We start from the raw sequence: 18,458 nt of genomic DNA, 5'->3' as shown, positions 1-18,458 counted from the left end.
TACCGTTCTCGACCCACCCACATCCTCCCAACATCAACTCTCTCCCGACAGGTGTCAGAGAGATCTGGCGAGACCATTCATCAGGACCTGTTTAGCTTGGATTACCAGCATCTGCAGAGTTTCTCATGTTTGATTTTTAAAGCAGAAGTTAATAAGTAAACTTCTTGATTGGTCAGTGTCTCCAATGTTATGGGGAGGAGGCGGGAGAATAGGGTTGATGGAGATAATAAATCAGACATTCCTCTAAACTCCCATGAGTACAGGCCCAGAACCATCAGACAGTCCTCATATGTTAATTCTTTCATTCCCGGAATCATTCTTGTGAATCTTCTGGACCCTCTCCAATGCCAGTACGTCTTCCAATAGAAGGGACCCAAAAACTGCTCACGATACTCCAAGTGTGGTCTGACCAATGCCTTATAAAACCTCAGATTTACATCTTTGTTCTTGTATTCTAATCCTCTCGAAGTGAAAGCAAACATTGAGTTTGCCAATCTTACCACCGACACAAACTGCAAGTTAACCTTCAGGGAATCCTGCACAAGGACACCCATGTCCCTTTGCACCTCTGATTTTTGAATTTCGCCCTGTTTACAGAATTGTCTCTGCTTTTATTCCTTCGACCAAAGTCGTACCTGCCTAAGTTTGTACCTGCCAAACTCTACCTGTGCTACAAGATCCTCATTCTGTATACTGGTGCATTCAAATAAGACCATAAGACAAAGCAGCAGAAGCCGGCTATTCGGCCCTTCAAATCCGCTCCGACATTTTATCATCAGCTGATCCATTCTCCCATTCAGTCCCACTCCCCCACTGTCTCACCATGACCTTTGATGCCCTGGCTACTCACATACCTATCAATCTCTGCCTTAAATACACCCAATGACCTGGCCTCCACTGCCGCAAGAAATTCACAGATTCACCACCCTCAGGCTAAAAAAATTTCTTCACATCTCCGTTCTGAATGGGCGCCCTTCAATCCTTAATTCATGTCCTCTCGTACTAGACTCCCCCACCATGGGAAACAACTTTGCCACAACCACTCTGTCCATGCATTTTAACATTCAAAATGTTTCTGTGAGGTTCCCCCTCATTCTTCTAAACTCCAAGGAGTACAGTCCAAGAGCGGTCAAATGTTTTTCATATGTTAACCCTCTCATTCCCGGAATCATTCTAGTAAATCTTCTCTGAACCCTCTCCAATGTCAGAACATCCTTTCTTAAATAAGGAGCCCAAAACTGCACACAGTATTCCAAGTGAGGTCTTACGAGTGCCTTATAGAGCCTCAACATCACATCCTGCTCCTGTACTCTATTCCTCTAGAAATGAATGCCAACATTGCATTCGCCTTCTTCACCACCGACTCAACCTGGAGGTTAACCTTAAGGGTATCCTGCATGAGCAGTCCCAAGTCCCATTGCATCTGTTCCGAATGTGCAACAACTCTCACGGGCCGAAGGGTACAAATTCGTCCCCTCCTTCTTGAGAATCGCAAGATGGCTTTTAATTCGGGTCTGGGACCCAGGAAATGAGAGAGAATCCTCAGGTTTTTGCAATGTGTCCTGGCCCCTCAGCAAGACAAAGCCACGAATAACGGCCATTGTCTCTTGGAGACGGAATTGTGTATTGAGTACTGTACTATTCATTGAAGACCTCAGGGAATGACCGGAGTGGGCTGATTGAGGGATTGCATCATCCCAACCTGACTGACATCTGAGTAAGGATAAAAGCGGGTCTGGGAAACAACCCCTTGAGACGCTCCAGGAGAAATGTTAGAAATCCCGTGACAGCGTTTAATAGCGACGGCCGGTGGAGGGCTCGCGTGTGTCCTTTCCCGTTGCCTGGGATTGGGACCTTACCACGGAAGAACGGCTTCGCTAAAGAAGAGGCCACCAACGAAATTTCGAAGGATCGGCATCATAAAAAGGAAAAGCTGGCAAGTTTCTAAAAACTCTCTCTTGACTCCAACCAAATGCTGAAGCCTGCATGAACTGAGTGACTTTTATATTTCCATCGGACAATACATTATCCCCTAGACAACGATAGTTATTTCTTATTGATTATTATTATACCCGCACTTTTAGATTTAGTATTGACGATGTATATTATCTGTATGTTTGCATTGATATTATTTTTGTGTATTTTTACCAATAAATACTGTTAAAAATAGTACCATCAGACTTCAACCGACCTCTCTATCTTTGCTGGTAAGTGACCCAGTTACAGTGTTCGTAACACATCTCAGAATTTTGAATTCTCTCTCCATTTAGATAATAGTCAGCCCGTTTATTTCTTCTACCAACGTGCATGACCATACACTTTTCAACATTGTATTTCATTTGCCACTTCTTTGACCATTCTCCTAATCTATCCAAGTCTCTCTGCAGACTCTCTGTTTCCTCAGCACTACCGTCCCCTCCACCTATCTTCGTATCATCAACAAACTTAGCCACAAAGCCATCTATTCCATAATCCAAATCGTTGATATACAACGTAAAAAGAAACGGCCCCAACAAGGACCCCTGTGGAACACCACTGGTAACCGGCAGACAACCAGAATGGGATCCTTTATTCCCACTCTCTGTTTCCTGCCAATCCGCCAACGATCTATCCACATATGTAAATTTCCCATAATTCCATGGGCTCTTATCTTGTTTGTCAGGCAGGATTTTCCTTTAAGGAAACCATGCTGAGTTTGGCCTATCTTGTCATATGACTCCGTAACCTCATCCTTGACAATTGACTCCAGAAACCTCCCAACCATTTCTTAAGCTAACAGGTCTATAATTTACATTTTGCTTCCTTGCCTCTTTCTTAAATACCAGAGTGGCATTTACAATCTTCCACTCCTCCGGAACCATGCCAGAATCTATTGACTTTTGAAAGATCATTGCTAATGCCTCCGCGATCTCCACAGCTACTTCCTTCAAAACACAAGGGTGCATTCCATCTGGTCCTGGAGATTTATCTACCCTTAGACTATTCAGCTTCCTCAGTACTTTCTCTGTCGTAATTGTGACTGCGCACACTTCTCTTCCCTGACACCCTTGAGTGTCCAGTATACTGCTGATATCTTCCTCAGTGAGGACTGATGCAAGTACTCGTTCAGTTCCTCAGCCATCTCCTTATCTCCCATTACAATTTCTCCAGCATCATTTTCTATCGGTGCTTTCTCCACTCTCACCTGTTTTGTTACTCTTTTAATACTTGAAAAAGCTTTAAGTATCTTCTTTGATATTATTTGCCAGCTTCCTTTTATAGATCATCTTTTCCCTCTTAATGGCCATCGTTGTTTCCTTTTGTAAGCTTTTAAAACCTTCCCAATCCTCTGTCTTCACACTAATTTTTGTTTCCTTGAATGCCCTCTCCTTTGCTTTTACTTTGGCTTTCACTTCTCTTGTCAGCCACGGTCGCATCCTTTTTCCATTTGAAAATTTCTTCTTTTTTGGAATATATCTGTGTTGCACCTTCCTCACTTCTCGCATAAACTCCAGCCACTGCTGCTCTGCCGTCCTCCCGCTAGTGTCCCTTTCCAGTCAAATTTGGCCAGTTCCTCTCTCGTGCCACTGTAATTTCCTTTACTCCACTGAAATACCGACACATCGGATCTCGGCTTCTCTTTCTCAAATTTCACAGTGAACTCAATCATGTTACAATCACTGTCTCCTAACGGTTCCTTCACCTCAATCTCTCTAATCACCTCTGGGTCATTACACAATATCCAATCCAGTACCTCTGATCCCCTAGTGGGCTCAACAACAAGCTGTTCTGAAAAGACATCTCGTAGACACTCTACAAATTCTCTGTCTTGAGATCCAGTGTCGACCTAATTTTCCCAATCCACTCGCATGTTAAAATCCCCCACAATTATCATAACACTGCCCTTCTGCCAAGCCTTTTCTATTTCCTGTTGTAATTTGTAGTCCACCTCACTGCAGCTGTTAGGAGGCCTGTAGATAACTGCCATCAGGGTCCTTTTACCCCTGCTATTTCTTAGCTCAACCCAGAAAGATTCTGCACCTTCCGATCCTATGTCACCTCTTTCTAATGATTTAATATCATTTCTTGCCAATAAAACCACGCCACCCCCCTCTGCCTACCTGCCTATCCTTCCGATACACCGTGTATCCTTGGACGTTCAGCTCTCAGAGACATGCATCCTTTAGCCACGTCTCAGTGATGGCCACAAAATTATACCTGCCAATCTGTAGCTGTACGACAAGATCATCCACTTTATTCCTTATGCTGTGTGTATTTAAGTATAACACCTTAAGTCCAGTATTTGGTACTCTTTGTTTTGATTGCACTGCAACTCATCCCAATGGCTGCAAATTTGCCCCATCACCTGCCTGTCCTTCCTGACATCTTTCCTACTCACTATCTTAGATTTATTTCTGTTTTCCCCCTCTTCCACTTTACCATTCCGGTTTACCACCCCCCTGCCAAATCAGTTTAAACCCTCCCTAACAGCTCTATTAAACATTCCCGCTATGGTTCAGGTGTAACCCGTCCTTTTTGAACAGGTAATACTTCCCCCAGAAGAGATCCCAATGATCCAAGAATCTGAAGCCCTGCCCCCTGCACCAGTCTCTCAGCCACGCATCCATCTGCCTGATCCTACTATTCTTGCCCTCGCTAGCAATTGGCACAGGTAGCAATCCTGAGATTACTACCCTGGAGGTCCTGCTTCTCAGCTTCATTCCTAACTCCTGGAAATCTCTCTTCAGGACCTCCTCCCTTTTCCTCTCTATGTCATTGGTACCAACATGTACCAAGACAGCTGGCTACTCGCCCTCTCCCTTCAGGATATTCTGGACCCGATCCGAGACATCCCATACCCTGGCACCTGGGAGGCAGCACACCATGCGGGTATCTCTACCAGGCTCACAGAATCTCCTGTCTGTTCCCCTGACTATGGAATCCCCTCTGACTACTGCATTCCTCTTCTCCCTCCTTCCCTCCTGCACAACAGCGCCAGGCTCAGTGCCAGAGACCCGGTCACCGTGGCCGTCCCCTGTCAGGTCATCCCCCTCAACAGCATCCGAAACGATATACGTTGCTGAGGGGGGCAGCCACAGGGGTGCTCTCCACTATCCGGGCATTTCCCTTCCCTCTCCTGACAGTCACCCAGTTTTCTGACCCCTGTAGCCTAGGATGACTACCTCCCTGTAGCTCCTGTCTATCACCTCTTCATTTTCTCTAATAAGCAGTAGGTCATCAAGCTGCAGCTCCAGATCCCTAACACGGTCTCCGAGGAGCTGAATCTCGGTTCACCTGGTGCAGATGTGGCTATCAGGGAGGCTGGAGGTCTCCCAGGATTCCCACATCTGACACCCTGAACAAAGCACTAACCCTGCAGACATGCTACCTAATTCTACAGGAATGAAACAAAGAAAGATAGGTCTACTCACCCACTTACTTCGCCAAGCACACAAACTTTCTAAACCGTTTGCTAATGTGCCCTGCTGTTCCCCCGTCCGTCGGGCTGATTTGCCAAGGGGAGAAAAAGAGTCGGTTCCTCGCTCTCGCCTCTTCCCGTTACCGCCTAAGCCCGTTGAGCCAAAGCCCTACACTCTGCTGCCACCCACTCCGCTGCCCGCTGTATAGGGTGGTCATCTTTTTTAACTCTCCGCGCTGTCCTGCGCAGTCTCGACGTTTTTGTATGCGAAGTTTTTTACAGAACTGCCTTCCTTCAGAATTTAGCTCCCACGCCGCCCTTCTTGTCCCAATCTAAAAAAACACCTTCAGTCCTGTATTCATCAGCCTATTCCACACTGTCCACATGAAATTCAGCAAGGCCTTTGATGTCGATGATAGACCACACTTGGAGCATTGTCTGCATTTCCGGTTCCCGAATATGGGGAGGATGTCATTACACTGGACAGGAGGCTTCAGGAGGATGTTACCAGGACTGGGGGCTTGGGTTAAAAGCAGAGAGTGGATAAGATTGGGCTATTCAGCTGTAGTGTACGATGTTCAGGTATGACCCCTTATCAAAGTAAATAATTCATAAGGAGCTTAAATAATGTTTCTTTTTCCAAGAAATGGGAGTACAGAACCAGAGGCCTCAGATTGAAAGTGAGACGGGAAATTTTTCTGAGTGGTCTACCGGGTAACATTCTCAGAGAGGGGGAGGTTGGTAAATGGAATTTGCCCTCAGACGCTGTAGAAACAGGTAAAAATAAAATATTTTAAAATAAATTTGGGCTGGTACACAGATGGGAAATGGTTAGAGGGATGGGAGGGGGCAAACACACACAAATGGGCCATGCTCAAGAAGACATCTTAGTATTGCAGATTGATGAAGTGGGCCGTGAGTTCAACATCCGTCAAACCCTCCCAGATCATCCTCCTGAGGAATCTCATCCCGGAGTCTGTCTGTGAAGTGTTGATGTGACGTCACGTCAGAGGGCAGCTCAGTGCCACAGAACAGACAGACTGGGTAAGGACGGCAGATTTCAATCCTAAATGGGAATTTGTTCTGTTTCTGTGGCCGTGTGTCACACGTGATTGAGTTGTTTAAATGAATAAATGACTGTCTCTGAAGAGACTGGTTTCCAGGTTACTGAGGGAAATAACAACGTACATTGCTGAGGCTCTGACTACAATCTGCCAGTCCTTCCTGTGTATGTGTGTGAGGGAGCTTTGCCAGGCCGGTTATGCTGTGTGTGCTTCTCCCGAGATGAAATCTTGACCCATGTCAATGCTTGTTGGTGTGTCCGAGCTCATTCTCACAATGCTTCAATGTAGTGGTCTGATCACCATAAGACATAGGAGCAGAATTAGACCATTTGCCTATCGAGTCTGCTCCGCCATTCAATCATGTCTGATCGTTTTTTTTCCCTCCTCAGCCCCACGACCTGGCCTTCTCCCCATAACCTTTGATGCTGTGTCCAATCTAGAACCTATCAATCTCTGCCTTAAATACACCCAACAAGTTCCACAAATTCACCAGCTGCTGGCACAAATTTCTCTGCATCTGTTTTAAATAGACGTCCCTCTATCTTGAGGCTGTGCCCTCTTGTGCTAAACTCCACCGCCATGGGAAACATCCTTTCCACATCTACTCTGTCTAGGACTTTCAATATTCGAAAGGTTTCAATGAGATCCCCCCTCATCTTTCTAATTTCCAGCGAGTACAGACACAGAGCTATCAAAAGTTCCTTGTATGATAACCCTTTCATTCCTGGAATCATCCTTATGAAATGAACCTACTGCAATGCCAGCACATCTTTTCTTAGATGAGGAGCCCAAAACTGTTCACAATACTCAAGGTGAGGCTTCACCAGTGCCTTATAAAGCCTCAGCATCACATCCCTGCTCTTGGATTGAATGCTATCTAAACCCCTTGAATTGAATGCTAACATTGGATTTGCCTTCCTCACCACTGTCTCTACCTGCAAGTTAACCTTTAGGGTGTTCTGCAGAATGACTGCTAAGTCCATTTTCAACTCAGCTTTTTGGGTTTTCTCCCCATTTGAAAAAAAAATCTGCACATTATTTCTACGACCACAGTGCATGGCCATGCATTTTCCAACATTGTATATCACTTGCCACTTTCCTTCCCATTCTCCTCATTCAAGTCCTTGTCCAGTCTAACTGTTTCCTCAACACTACCCGCCCCTCCACCAATCTTTGTATTATCTGCAAACTTGGAAACAAAGCCATCTGTTCTAGGACAAGAGGGTATTAATTCAGGATTGAAGGACGTCCTTTTAGAACTGAGATGTGGAGAAATTACGTTAGTCAGTGTGTGGAAAATCTGTGGAATATGTTGCCACAAGTGGCTGTTAAGGCCAAGGCATATTTAAGGCAGAGATAGATAGGTTCTTGATTAGCCAGGGCATCAAAGGGTATAGGGTGAAATCAGTGGAGCGTGGATGACCGGAAGAATTGGATCTGCTCATGACTGAATGGAGGCACGAGTCACTTGCAGCCAACCAGAAAAGGATCCCTTTACTCTCATTCGCTGTTTCCCCACCAATCAGCCAATGTTCTAACCATGCCTGTAACTTTTCTGTAATACCATGGCCTCTTAACCTGGTTACCACCTTCATGTGTGGCACCTTGTCAAAGGCCTTCTGAGATTCCAAATATACAACATCCACTGCATCCCCTTTATCTATCCTGCTTGTAGTCTCCTCAAAGAATCCCAGCAGGTTTGTCAGGCAGGATCTTCCCTTAACGAAGCCATGCTGACTTGTCCTATCTTGTCCAGGGTCACCAAGTATTCCATAGCCTCATACTCCAATTTCTTCCCAACCACAGAGGTGAGGCTAACTGGTCAATAATTTCCTTTCTGCTGCCTTCCTCCTTACTTAAAGAGTTAAGTGACATTTGCCATTTTCCAGTCATCTGGCACCATGCCAGGGTCCAGTGATTTTTGAAAGATCATTTGAAATGCCTCCACAAGTCTACTGCAACCTCTTTCCGAACACTAGGGTGCAGTTCATCTGGTCCGGGTGACTTATGTACCTTTAGGTTTTTCAGCTTTTTGAGCACCTTCTCCCTTGTAACAGTAACTGCACTCACTTCCCTCACACTCTTCAACACCGGGCACAGTGCTAGTGTCTTCCATTGTGAAGACTGGTGCAAAATATTTGGTTCATCTGCCATCTCTTTATCCCGCGTTATTATACATCCGGCCTCATTTTCTACCGGTCCTATATCCACTCTTATGTCTGTTTTCTTTTACAATACTTGAAAAACAATTTGAAATTGTTTGCTAACTTATTTTACAAAGACAGGTGTGTAAAAAGGGCCTGAAGGATCATTGGAGACCAGAGTCACCCCAACCACAAACTGTACCAGTTGCTACCATCCGGGATACGGTACCACAGATTAAAAGCCAGGAGCAACAGGCTCCGGGACAGCTTCTTCAACCAGGCCATCAGACTGATTAACTCATGCTAACACAACTGTATTTCTATGTTATATTGACCAGCATGTTATACATATAATTCATCATAAATTACTATAAATTGCACATTGCACATATAGATGGAGACGTAACGTAAAGATTTTTAATCCTCATGTATATGAAGGATGTAAGTAATAAAGTCAATTCAATTTAAATCAATTTCTTCGTTATTTTTCCCCTCCCAATCATCCTTTTAGTTCCTCTCTGTAGATATTTAAATGCTTCCCAATCCTCTGTCTTCCTACTAATTTTTGCTTAGTTGTATGCCCTCTCTTTTGTCTTTACATTAACTTGTTTTCCCTTGTCAGCCACGGTTGTATTATTTTGCCATCTGAGTATTTTTTTTTAATTTTTGAAATACATCTATCCTTCAGCTTCCTCATTTTCCCAGAACTGACACCATTTCTGCTCTGCTCTCATCCCTGCCAGCATCTCCTTCCAATTTGCTTTGGCCAACTCCTCTCTCAGACCACTGTAATTTCTTTTACTTCTCTGAAATACTACAACGTCAGACTGTACTGTCTCCTTATCAAATTTCAAGTTGAACTCAGTCATGTTGTGAGCACTGCCTCCTAAGGTTTCTTTTAACTACTCACCTCTGGTTCAATACATAACACCCAATCCAGTAGAGCTGTTCCGCGAGTAGGCTCAACGACAAACTGCTCTAGAAAGCCATCACATTGCATTCAACAAACTCATTCTCTTGAGATCTTTTACCAACCTGATTTCCCCAATTGACCTGCATGTTGAAATCTCCCATAGTTATCATAACATTGTCCTTTTCATCAGCCTTTTCTATTTCCGGTTGTAATCTGTGGGCCTCAACCCACTGACTGTTGGGAGGCCTGTATATGACTGGTGTCAGTGGCATTTTTACTTTTGCAGTTCCTTACCTCAACCCACAAGATTCAACATCTTCAATCTTATGTCATATCTTGCTACTGATTTACCAGCAGAGCCACACCACCCAATCAGCCTTCCTTCCTTCCTTCCTCCGATACATTGTGTAATCTTGAACATTCAGATCCCAACAACAACCATCCTTCAGTCAAAATTCAGTGATGGCCAGAACATCATACCTAACAATCGGTAATAGTGCAACAAGATCATCCACCTTATTTCTCATACTCCATGCATTGAGATATAACACTTTGTGTACTGTATCTGCTACCCTTTTTAACTCTGCATCCCTAATGCACTGATACTCACCCTTCTGGCTGCAATTTTGTCCTCTCATCTGTCCACCCTATCTGACAGTCTGACTATCTTTGCATTTTACGATCAGTCCTATCCCTTCACTCCAGTTCCACCCCCCCCCCCACCAAATTAGTTCAGACCCTCCCCAACTGCTCTATCAAACCTCTCTGTGAGAATATTGTTCTCCCTCGGGTCGAGGTGCGACCCATCCCTTTTGAGCAGGTCATTCCTCCACCAGATGAGATCCCAATGATCCAAGAACCTGAATCCCTGTCCCCAGCACCATCTTCTCAGCCATGTTTATCTGTCAAATTATCCTGTTTCTACCCTCACCAGCACGTGGCACAGGCAGCAATCCAGAAATTACAACCCTGGGGGTGCTGCTTCTGAGCTTTCGACCAAGCTCTCCAAATTCTATTATCAGGACATCTTTCCTTTTACTTCCAATGTCATTGTCACAAATTTACCAAGATATCTGGCTCTTTTCCCTCCCTCTCTAAAATGCTGCGGACACGATTCGAGGCATCCCTGACCCTGGCAGCGAGGAGGCAACATACCATTCGGGTGTCCCGTTCACATCAATAGATTCTCCTGTCTGATCCCCTGACGATTCAGTCCCCGATCACGACCACTCCCCTCTTCTGCCTCTAACAACAGTGAGAGATGCTGATCCGGAAGGGGGAAGACCTGTGTTAGTCAGAGTCTGCACTCTCAGGGCACATGAAGGACTTGTGTATTTTCCTGACAATCCCGGTCACCACACTGATACCCGCTTTTATTCCCTAAAATATTATCGTCAGTATTAAATTCCCAGTTCCTCTGGTAGATCCAAACTCATGTCCTGGTGTGTTAGTGCATTTGACTGGTATCAGGACACAGTGGTTCATCTGACAGTCCCGTGTATTGGTTGTATTGTGACCCTGTGCTGGTGTGTCCAGGGGTCTGACATCTCCAGCTGCCCATGTGACAGTGATGCCTCCCAGTCAGTGGGGTTGATGTGAAATAAACTTCAGTTCCCCTTCAGCCCAGTATTTCAGACAATCTTTGCCTCAAATTGGAACTAAATTGAGCTTCATAAACAAGGAGAAATGAATCTTTGTAAGTTTTACCTCGATTAATAGCATCAAGCGTTTCTCTCAGCACTGTTTTCAACAAATAGGGGTGATCGAATTTTTCAACCGGTAGGGTCTCATCTGTCACTGACAATTCCTGGACATTGTCATTAATCCTGTAAATATTAAACTGCTGGTTATAAATTGCTGTTCTGAACTATTTTACAAATACATTCAGGGTTTCAGTAAAGAGCCTGACCTACCTCCTATTCCGACGAGCTTCCTCCTGAAATAAATAAAACACAAATCCGATTAGACTTGGACTTACTGTCCATATCCTGAATTTCATCCAAATCATTACAAGGTCTTGAAAATTCCCACTCCCGCAATCACTCACACACACGGACAATACAGAACCACGGGGTAAATTACAGGGAAAATTTCTGAATGTCAGACCATTACCGAGAGGATGAAACTTACAGTGAAAACCGGATAGGGTTTGCACCTTCATCTAGATATGACGTTAGTGTGATAGGATGGAGGAGTTTAAGATCTGTAATGGATTTAATTGTGTGCAGGTGGAGAAAGTACCTCTATTTATGGGGAGACTTGTGGGGAGATGTAATTCCAGATGGATTTTAACAAATTCCACTAGAAATTTAGTGAGGAGGATATGGAACTCAGTGCCACAGGAGTGGTTGAAATGGAACGGCAGAGACTGAATGTAATGGGGAGGCTGGATAAATACGTGTGGGACCAGGGAGTTCGGGCACTGTTGCTGGGTGTGGTGAGTAGGTGGGTGGAGGATTGTGAAGCATGGAAACTGATAGAAGATGGACCTAATGGCCTGTTAATGGAGAAAGGGATATAATCCCATTTGAAATTTATCCAAAAAATAAAGAGACAGTGAAAGATTCCCTAATCTGATGGAAACAGGATACAGAAGAGAAGTCTGATGGGTGGGTCACATTCTTTGCTCTCACCGATTGACAGAGAGACCCTCACACCCACCGCACCAGACACACTCACAGCCTATGACTGGAACTGGGTGTTAATGGGAGTTTTAGAGGATACTTTATGTAGAATTAAGGACACAGACAGCAACTCTGTGTTGTGGTCAGAGTAAATAATTTCAGAGAAATTTGCATTCTGTCCTGGGATGTACAGAAGTTGTGGAAGTCCAGTTTTGGGACAATAGACAATAGGTGCAGGTGTAGGCTATTCGACCCTTCTAGCCAGCACCGCCATTCACTGTGATCATGGCTGATCATACACAATCAGTACCCCGTACCTGCCCTCTCCCCATATCCTTTGACCCCGCTATCTGTAAGAGCTCTATCTAACTCTCTCTTGATAGCATCCAGGGACTTGGCCTCCACTGCCTTCTGGGGCAGAGCATTCCACATATCCACCACTCTCTGGGTGGAAAAAGTTTTCCCGCATCACTGTTCTAAATGGCCTACCCCTTATTCTTAAACTGTGGCCTCTAGTTCTGGACTCACCCATCAGCGGGAACATGCTTCCTGCCTCCAGCGTGTCCAATCCCTTAATAATCTTATTATTATGGGACAACAACAATCCTGAATAGTTACATCAATTGTCTGGTGAGAAACAGTTTACTGACATTTGTAAATGCTATGTGTAGGAGCAACACGTCTGTTTTCTGTCTGCATTGTATTCTGTGTTACGTATTTATTACGATAACCAGTCTGGTGTTTATTATGGTAACTCGTCACGTGAGTGGGGACGTGGTAAAAGCGAAATTAAAAGGTTACGTCTCTGTACTTTGTTCTGGGCAGTTTTGAGCTGGGGACGGGCGGATGACATTCTGTTCTTGACCGCTGTGTTGCAGCTTACTTTACAGTGAATTACCCTGAAGTTTGATCGCTTCAAGATTGTATTTTGCTAATGAAGGACTGAAAGCGTATCTTGGACATTTTGAAATGTCATTATTGGAGTGATGGGAGGGCACATCATGCAAGTATAACAACTTGTGTGAGGTCGCCAGCAGCGACAATTGATTTGTTAGAACTGGCCTCTATGCTGTGTTTATTTCAAATATACCACTGTTCATTTAGTTCAATTTGACAGAAATAAATTGAAAATGTAATCCCTCACCTTGAGAAATATCACACTGTCTTTTTGATCCATCTGTTCCTTTAACTTTGAAATTTCCTCCTGAATAATCCTTATATTCTTTTGAATCTCCCGAAGATTCTTCTCCATTGGATTGAGAATCCTCTTCACTTCTTCCCTGAGATCCCTGAGTAAGCTCTGCTCTTTCTCAGTGATAATCTGGCGCAGTTCAGCAAACTGGGATGTGATGTGGGTCTGAAGGCTGTGTGACTGTTCCTGTTGAATGAAAGGTGAAGATTAATATACTGCATTGCTGTGCTCTGTTTCCTTTTGTCGTTAAGTTCGGTCTATTGGAGTCCATGCTACTTCTGAGAGCATTCCCGTCAACACCATTCCCTCACGTTTTCCTGAAACCTATTCTCACTTATTGACCCATAAACCCCATCTGATTCATGCACACCCTCCCCACCTTTACAGAGTTAACGGTAATTAGCCATTCATCCGGCATGTCCTTGAGATGTGTCGGTGTCTCTCATGGCCACAGGGAGAGCATGCAAACTCCACACAGACAGCTGCAGAGGTCAGGATCGAACCCAGGTCACTGGAGCTGCGATACTCGGCTATTCTGCATTAAATGGAGCAAAACTCGACAGTAACATCAGAAATTCCGCTCAGGAAGCCTCACCAGAACTCCGGAAATCTTCTCTTTCTGTTGCTGCTCCTTTTCCTGGAAGTCTGATTTTTTTTTTGTGAGAGAGTCTAAGGAAGATTTTAGCTGATCCTGGAAGTCAGAGCGTGAAGGAAATAGAAACAAAGATGCATCAAAAGAAACAGGTGATCAAACCCGATTATCACACAAAATGCCGGAGGAACTCAGTGAGTCAGGCAGCATCTATTCAGGGGAAATAAACAGCCGGTGTTCCGGGATGAGACCCTTCATTAGGACTGGGAAGGAATGGGACAGATGCCAGAATAAAAAGGTTGGGTATGAGAACCAGCTGACAGGTAACGGGTGAGACAACGTGAGGGGGAACGTGGGGGAGGGTGATGAAGTGAGAAGCTGGGAGGGGACAGGTGGAAGAGGTAAAGGGCTGGAGAAGAAGGAATCTAATACGAGAGGACAATCGACCATGGAAGAAACGGGAGGAACTGGGCTGTTTGCGGCCCTGAATGGTGACGAGGGAGGAGGTTAGGAGTCAGGTGTAGCACTTGTCCCGCTTGCAGGTGTCAGTGCCAGGAGGGAGATCAGTGGGGAGGAGCGAGTGGATAAGGGCGATACAGTACGGGGAGCGATCCGTATAGAGAGCGGAGAGTTGTGGGGAGGGGTGGGTCTGGACTGTTGGAGGGAGAGATTTGTTTGCTGGTAGCATCCCGTTGGATGGTGAAAGTTGCAAAGAATGAAGTGTTGGTTATGGAGGCTCGTGTGATGGTATGTAGGACAAAGGAAATGTGTTAAGTATTAAATTAACTTTAGTTTTACCTTGTAGGTTTTAACGGCTTCTTTAATCGGCATGAAGCGGTGTTCTCTGTGTTCCTGCGCGTCTCTACAGATCAGACAGATCAGTGTCTTGTCCGTTTCACAAAACAGCTTCAGTTCTTCCTCATGTTCCTCGCAGTGAAGTTTAATTTCCTTCCCTTTCGGATTCAGGTTTAGATTCCGAACTTTTTGTGTCATATTTGCTAAGGCCCGATTCACCCTGAGGGTGCGGTCAGCAAACACCGCTCTACATTCCGGGCAGGATTTTCTCTTCTCCCTTTCCCAACACCGTGTGATACAAGAGCGACAGAAGTTGTGCCCACACTCCAGTATAACCGGATCGATGAAGAAATCCTGGCAGACGGGACAAATTGCCTCCTCGCTCAAACTCTCGGCCGGTCCTTTCGAAGCCATGTTAACTCCCAGCACTTCCCGATTCAGAATGCTTTCACTTTCGGGGAGTTGCTGATCCCCTGCAGTACCGCGATTGTCCACTACGCACTTGACTCGGGAAATGAACATTATGTTGCTGTCTGTGGGAAGGAATTGTGGTATCTATATCAGGGAGGGATCAGAAACAGATTAAGCAGGTCGGAACAGAAATGAAAACTCGGCCATGGACTGCCCAAGCCCGGCTGCAAAAGGAGGAGGGTTGGGAATCGGGCTAACAACCCCGTCCCGTAAAAATCCAGTGTGACAGAAACATTCGCTGAATCTGCAAAGGTCCCATCGCTGCGATCCGAAGCGATCCGAAGAGACTGCAGATGCTGGAATCTCGAGTAAGAAACTCGAGGGACTGAGCGGGTCAGACAGCATCTGTGGAGAGAAATGTAAAATCGACTTTCATGTCGAGATCCTTCCGCTGGATTGTCTCAACCCGAAATCTCGATTGCCATTTCTCTCAGATGCTGCTGACCCGTTCAGTTCCTCAAACAGCTCGTTTTTTTTTAAGTTTTTTTCTCTCTCGGTGTAAAGAGAGTCAGACTGGGGTGTAAAACACGGGATAAGTAACTATTTAAAACTTAAAAATTGTGCCGTGACAAGATGGATGCTGTGACTGCAGGGGAAAGTACAGGACTGGACATTCCACGTCACAGGGTGGGAAACAATATTTTGGTTGGAGAAGTCCTGAAAAAACTTTCTGTCTTTACCCATGTCTGTCCCAGCTCCAGTGAAAGGCCAGTTTCCACAAATCTGGACAGAGCCCAGACGTGATTTGCCATGAAATATTCACAGGGATAAACCGTGCAATGTCTTTACCCGAGGATCAGTGAGCCTTCTGTCACGCAGCTGCTGTGGCACAGGCCCTTGCATCTTTCTCCACAGATCTTCGCCATCCCACAGTCCGCAAAGAGGTGAGTGACCGTCTCGTCTCCACTGCAGTAATCTCGGGGCAGCGCGCTGTGGGAGTGATCTCCGGGCATGCAGCAAGGATCAGACTGGGGGGTCCCTCTCGTCTCCACTGCAGTAATCTCGGGGCAGCGCGCTGTGGGAGTGATCTCCGGGCATGCAGCAAGGATCAGACTGGGAGAGTCCCTCTTCCCCAGCCAGTTACGGTTTGGCACGATGATTGAAGTAGTTCATCGCCCTCCTGATGAACCGACACAATCTATTATATTCATCCCAGTGCACTCCGGTTGGAGCCCAACCAGCCACTGAGCATATCGACATGAAACGCTGTCGGAGTAGAGCAGCTTCCATCATCAGAGATGCTCACCACCCAGGCCAGGCTCTTTGCTCGCTGCTGCAATCAGGTAGAAGGTACAAGAACCTCAGGTCCCGCACACCAGGTTCAGGAACAGTTGCTACCCGTCAACCATCAGGCTCGGGAACAACACAGGATGACTACGCTTACTTACCGTCCATTCAGATGCTCCCACAACCAAACATCGTAACAAAACGAGTGAAATCGGAGGTGGTTTGACTGAGACGGATCGCATTGGGCCTGTCTCAGAATTTAAGCAGTAAAAGGGACAGGCTCAATCTCACAGGATATTGACAGGGTTGGGGCAGGAATGATGTTTTCCCTGGCTGGGCTGTGGAACCATATTTCACAGACTGAATATTACAGTTCACCTCAGCAGGACAGAGATGAGGAGAAATTTCCTCACCAGTGCAGCGAATCTTTGGAATTTCCTCCACAGGGTTTCTAAATTTAATAGACATATTCTGGGGCTCTGCAATTTTGGGGACATTGCAGGAAAGTGGTGTTGAGGTCAAAGGTCCGACATGGAGAGGGTTCAGATGAATTTCACAAGGATGATTCCAGGTATGAAAGGGACGTTTGATGGCTCTGGGTCTGTACTCGGTTGTATTAAAAATCGTGCGGGGAATCTGATTGAAACCTTTTGAATATTTACCGATAGACAGAGTAGATGTGGAAAGGATGTTTCCCATGGTGTGAGAGTCTCGGACAAGAGGCACATCCTCAGGATAGAGGGGCGCCCTTTCAAAACTGAGAATCGGAGAAATGTCTTCAGACAAAGCGAGATAAATTTGTGGAATTTGTTGCCACATGCAGCTGTGGAGGCTACCTCGTTGGGTGTATTTAAGGCAGAGGTTGATAGGTTCTGTATTGAATATGACATCAAAGGTTACGGGGAGAAGGCCAGAAACTGGGGTTCAGGAGGGAAAAAAAGGATCAGCTGTGATTGAATGGCGGAGCAGACTCGAATAGCCATATGGCCTACTTCTGCCCCTATGTCTTATGGTCTTATAGTGTTATGTTCCGAGTTAAGGGCAGAACAGGCGCAAGGGGCTGAATAGCCTGTTTCATTTTTTCTAAACCACGAGTTTACCTTTGTGCCTTGTTCTGCCCTGGTCTTCAGCCTGTCAGAATGCACAGGGGAGCGGTGAGAGCTCCGGAGATCCGTCGGCAGCCCCTGCGGTTATTTCATGTTCCTGTTGTTTATTGCTATTTATTTATATTTGCATTTGCACAGTTTGTTGTCGTCTGCACTCTGGCTGGTCTTTCACTGATCCAGTTATAGTTACTATCCTGCAGATTTTCTCCCCACTTCCGCAGCAAAATGCTTCTCGGGGTTGTATGTGGTGACTTATCTGCACTCTGATAATAAAATTTACTTTGAACTTTCAGTCTCGGAGAACTTGCTTTGATTCTGTCACAAACTGTGACTGACATCTCCAGCTACCAGTAGCAGCCCGTTCTCAGATACACTCACAGCCAATCAGCGGCAGAGCTGGGAGAGTCGTGCTGCTATTGGCTGAGGAGTGTCAGTTGGAGGGATGCTGAACGTTCGGAGCGGTCCGAGGTTTGGAACTGAGAGCGGGTGGACCCGGGAGAGACCGGAGATTGGGAGCTAACTTTCGGGTAAAGGTTGCAACACCGGCCGGGTGAATCCTTCTATGGCAGAGGTGAAGAAACTGGCGGAGATTCCGTGAGATGTTTCAGCTGCACGGAGGGTGCCCGGTCTTTCCCTGCCGAGGATCGTGGCCTGTTGTCGGGAGTTACCTCCCGGACCTGTCCGCGCTACTGGGAGCCCGGATCTGGCCCGCAGTGGTTGCCGATGGCTCTACGCTGCAATCGGACAGGCTGAAGGCCAAGGCAGAACAAGGCGCAAAGGTAAACAGGAGTTAGCGTGGCCATTCGGTCTCTTGTGGCAGTTCCGCATTTCCTCCGATCATGGCTGATCTTTGACCTCAGCGCCACTTTCCTGCAACGTTCCTATCTTCGCTCAGCCCTTCAATATGCCTTTTGAATTTAGAAACCTTGTGG

At 45.8% G+C, this 18,458-nt stretch overlaps 1 protein-coding gene across 1 annotated transcript in view; it reads right to left on the bottom strand.

Annotated features, from left to right (window-relative positions):
- The window catches only part of LOC140719984 (uncharacterized), a 94,162-nt gene extending 79,026 nt beyond the window's left edge, over positions 1 to 15,136 (bottom strand). The window contains exons 1-5 of the mRNA XM_073034897.1: positions 14,726 to 15,136; positions 13,931 to 14,026; positions 13,288 to 13,521; positions 11,433 to 11,455; positions 11,227 to 11,345 (exon numbers count right to left, since the gene is read on the bottom strand). Coding sequence (XP_072890998.1) covers positions 11,227 to 11,345; positions 11,433 to 11,455; positions 13,288 to 13,521; positions 13,931 to 14,026; positions 14,726 to 15,136 — 883 coding nt within the window. The remainder of the gene's footprint in view (positions 1 to 11,226; positions 11,346 to 11,432; positions 11,456 to 13,287; positions 13,522 to 13,930; positions 14,027 to 14,725) is intronic.
- Between the last annotated feature and the right edge of the window lie 3,322 nt (positions 15,137 to 18,458).

This window comes from Hemitrygon akajei, unplaced genomic scaffold (assembly GCF_048418815.1).
Source record: "Hemitrygon akajei unplaced genomic scaffold, sHemAka1.3 Scf000034, whole genome shotgun sequence".
Classification (NCBI taxonomy): Eukaryota; Metazoa; Chordata; class Chondrichthyes; order Myliobatiformes; family Dasyatidae; genus Hemitrygon; species Hemitrygon akajei.
Note: the sequence above shows the minus strand (reverse complement) of the source record. Positions and strands in the feature narration are given on the sequence as shown.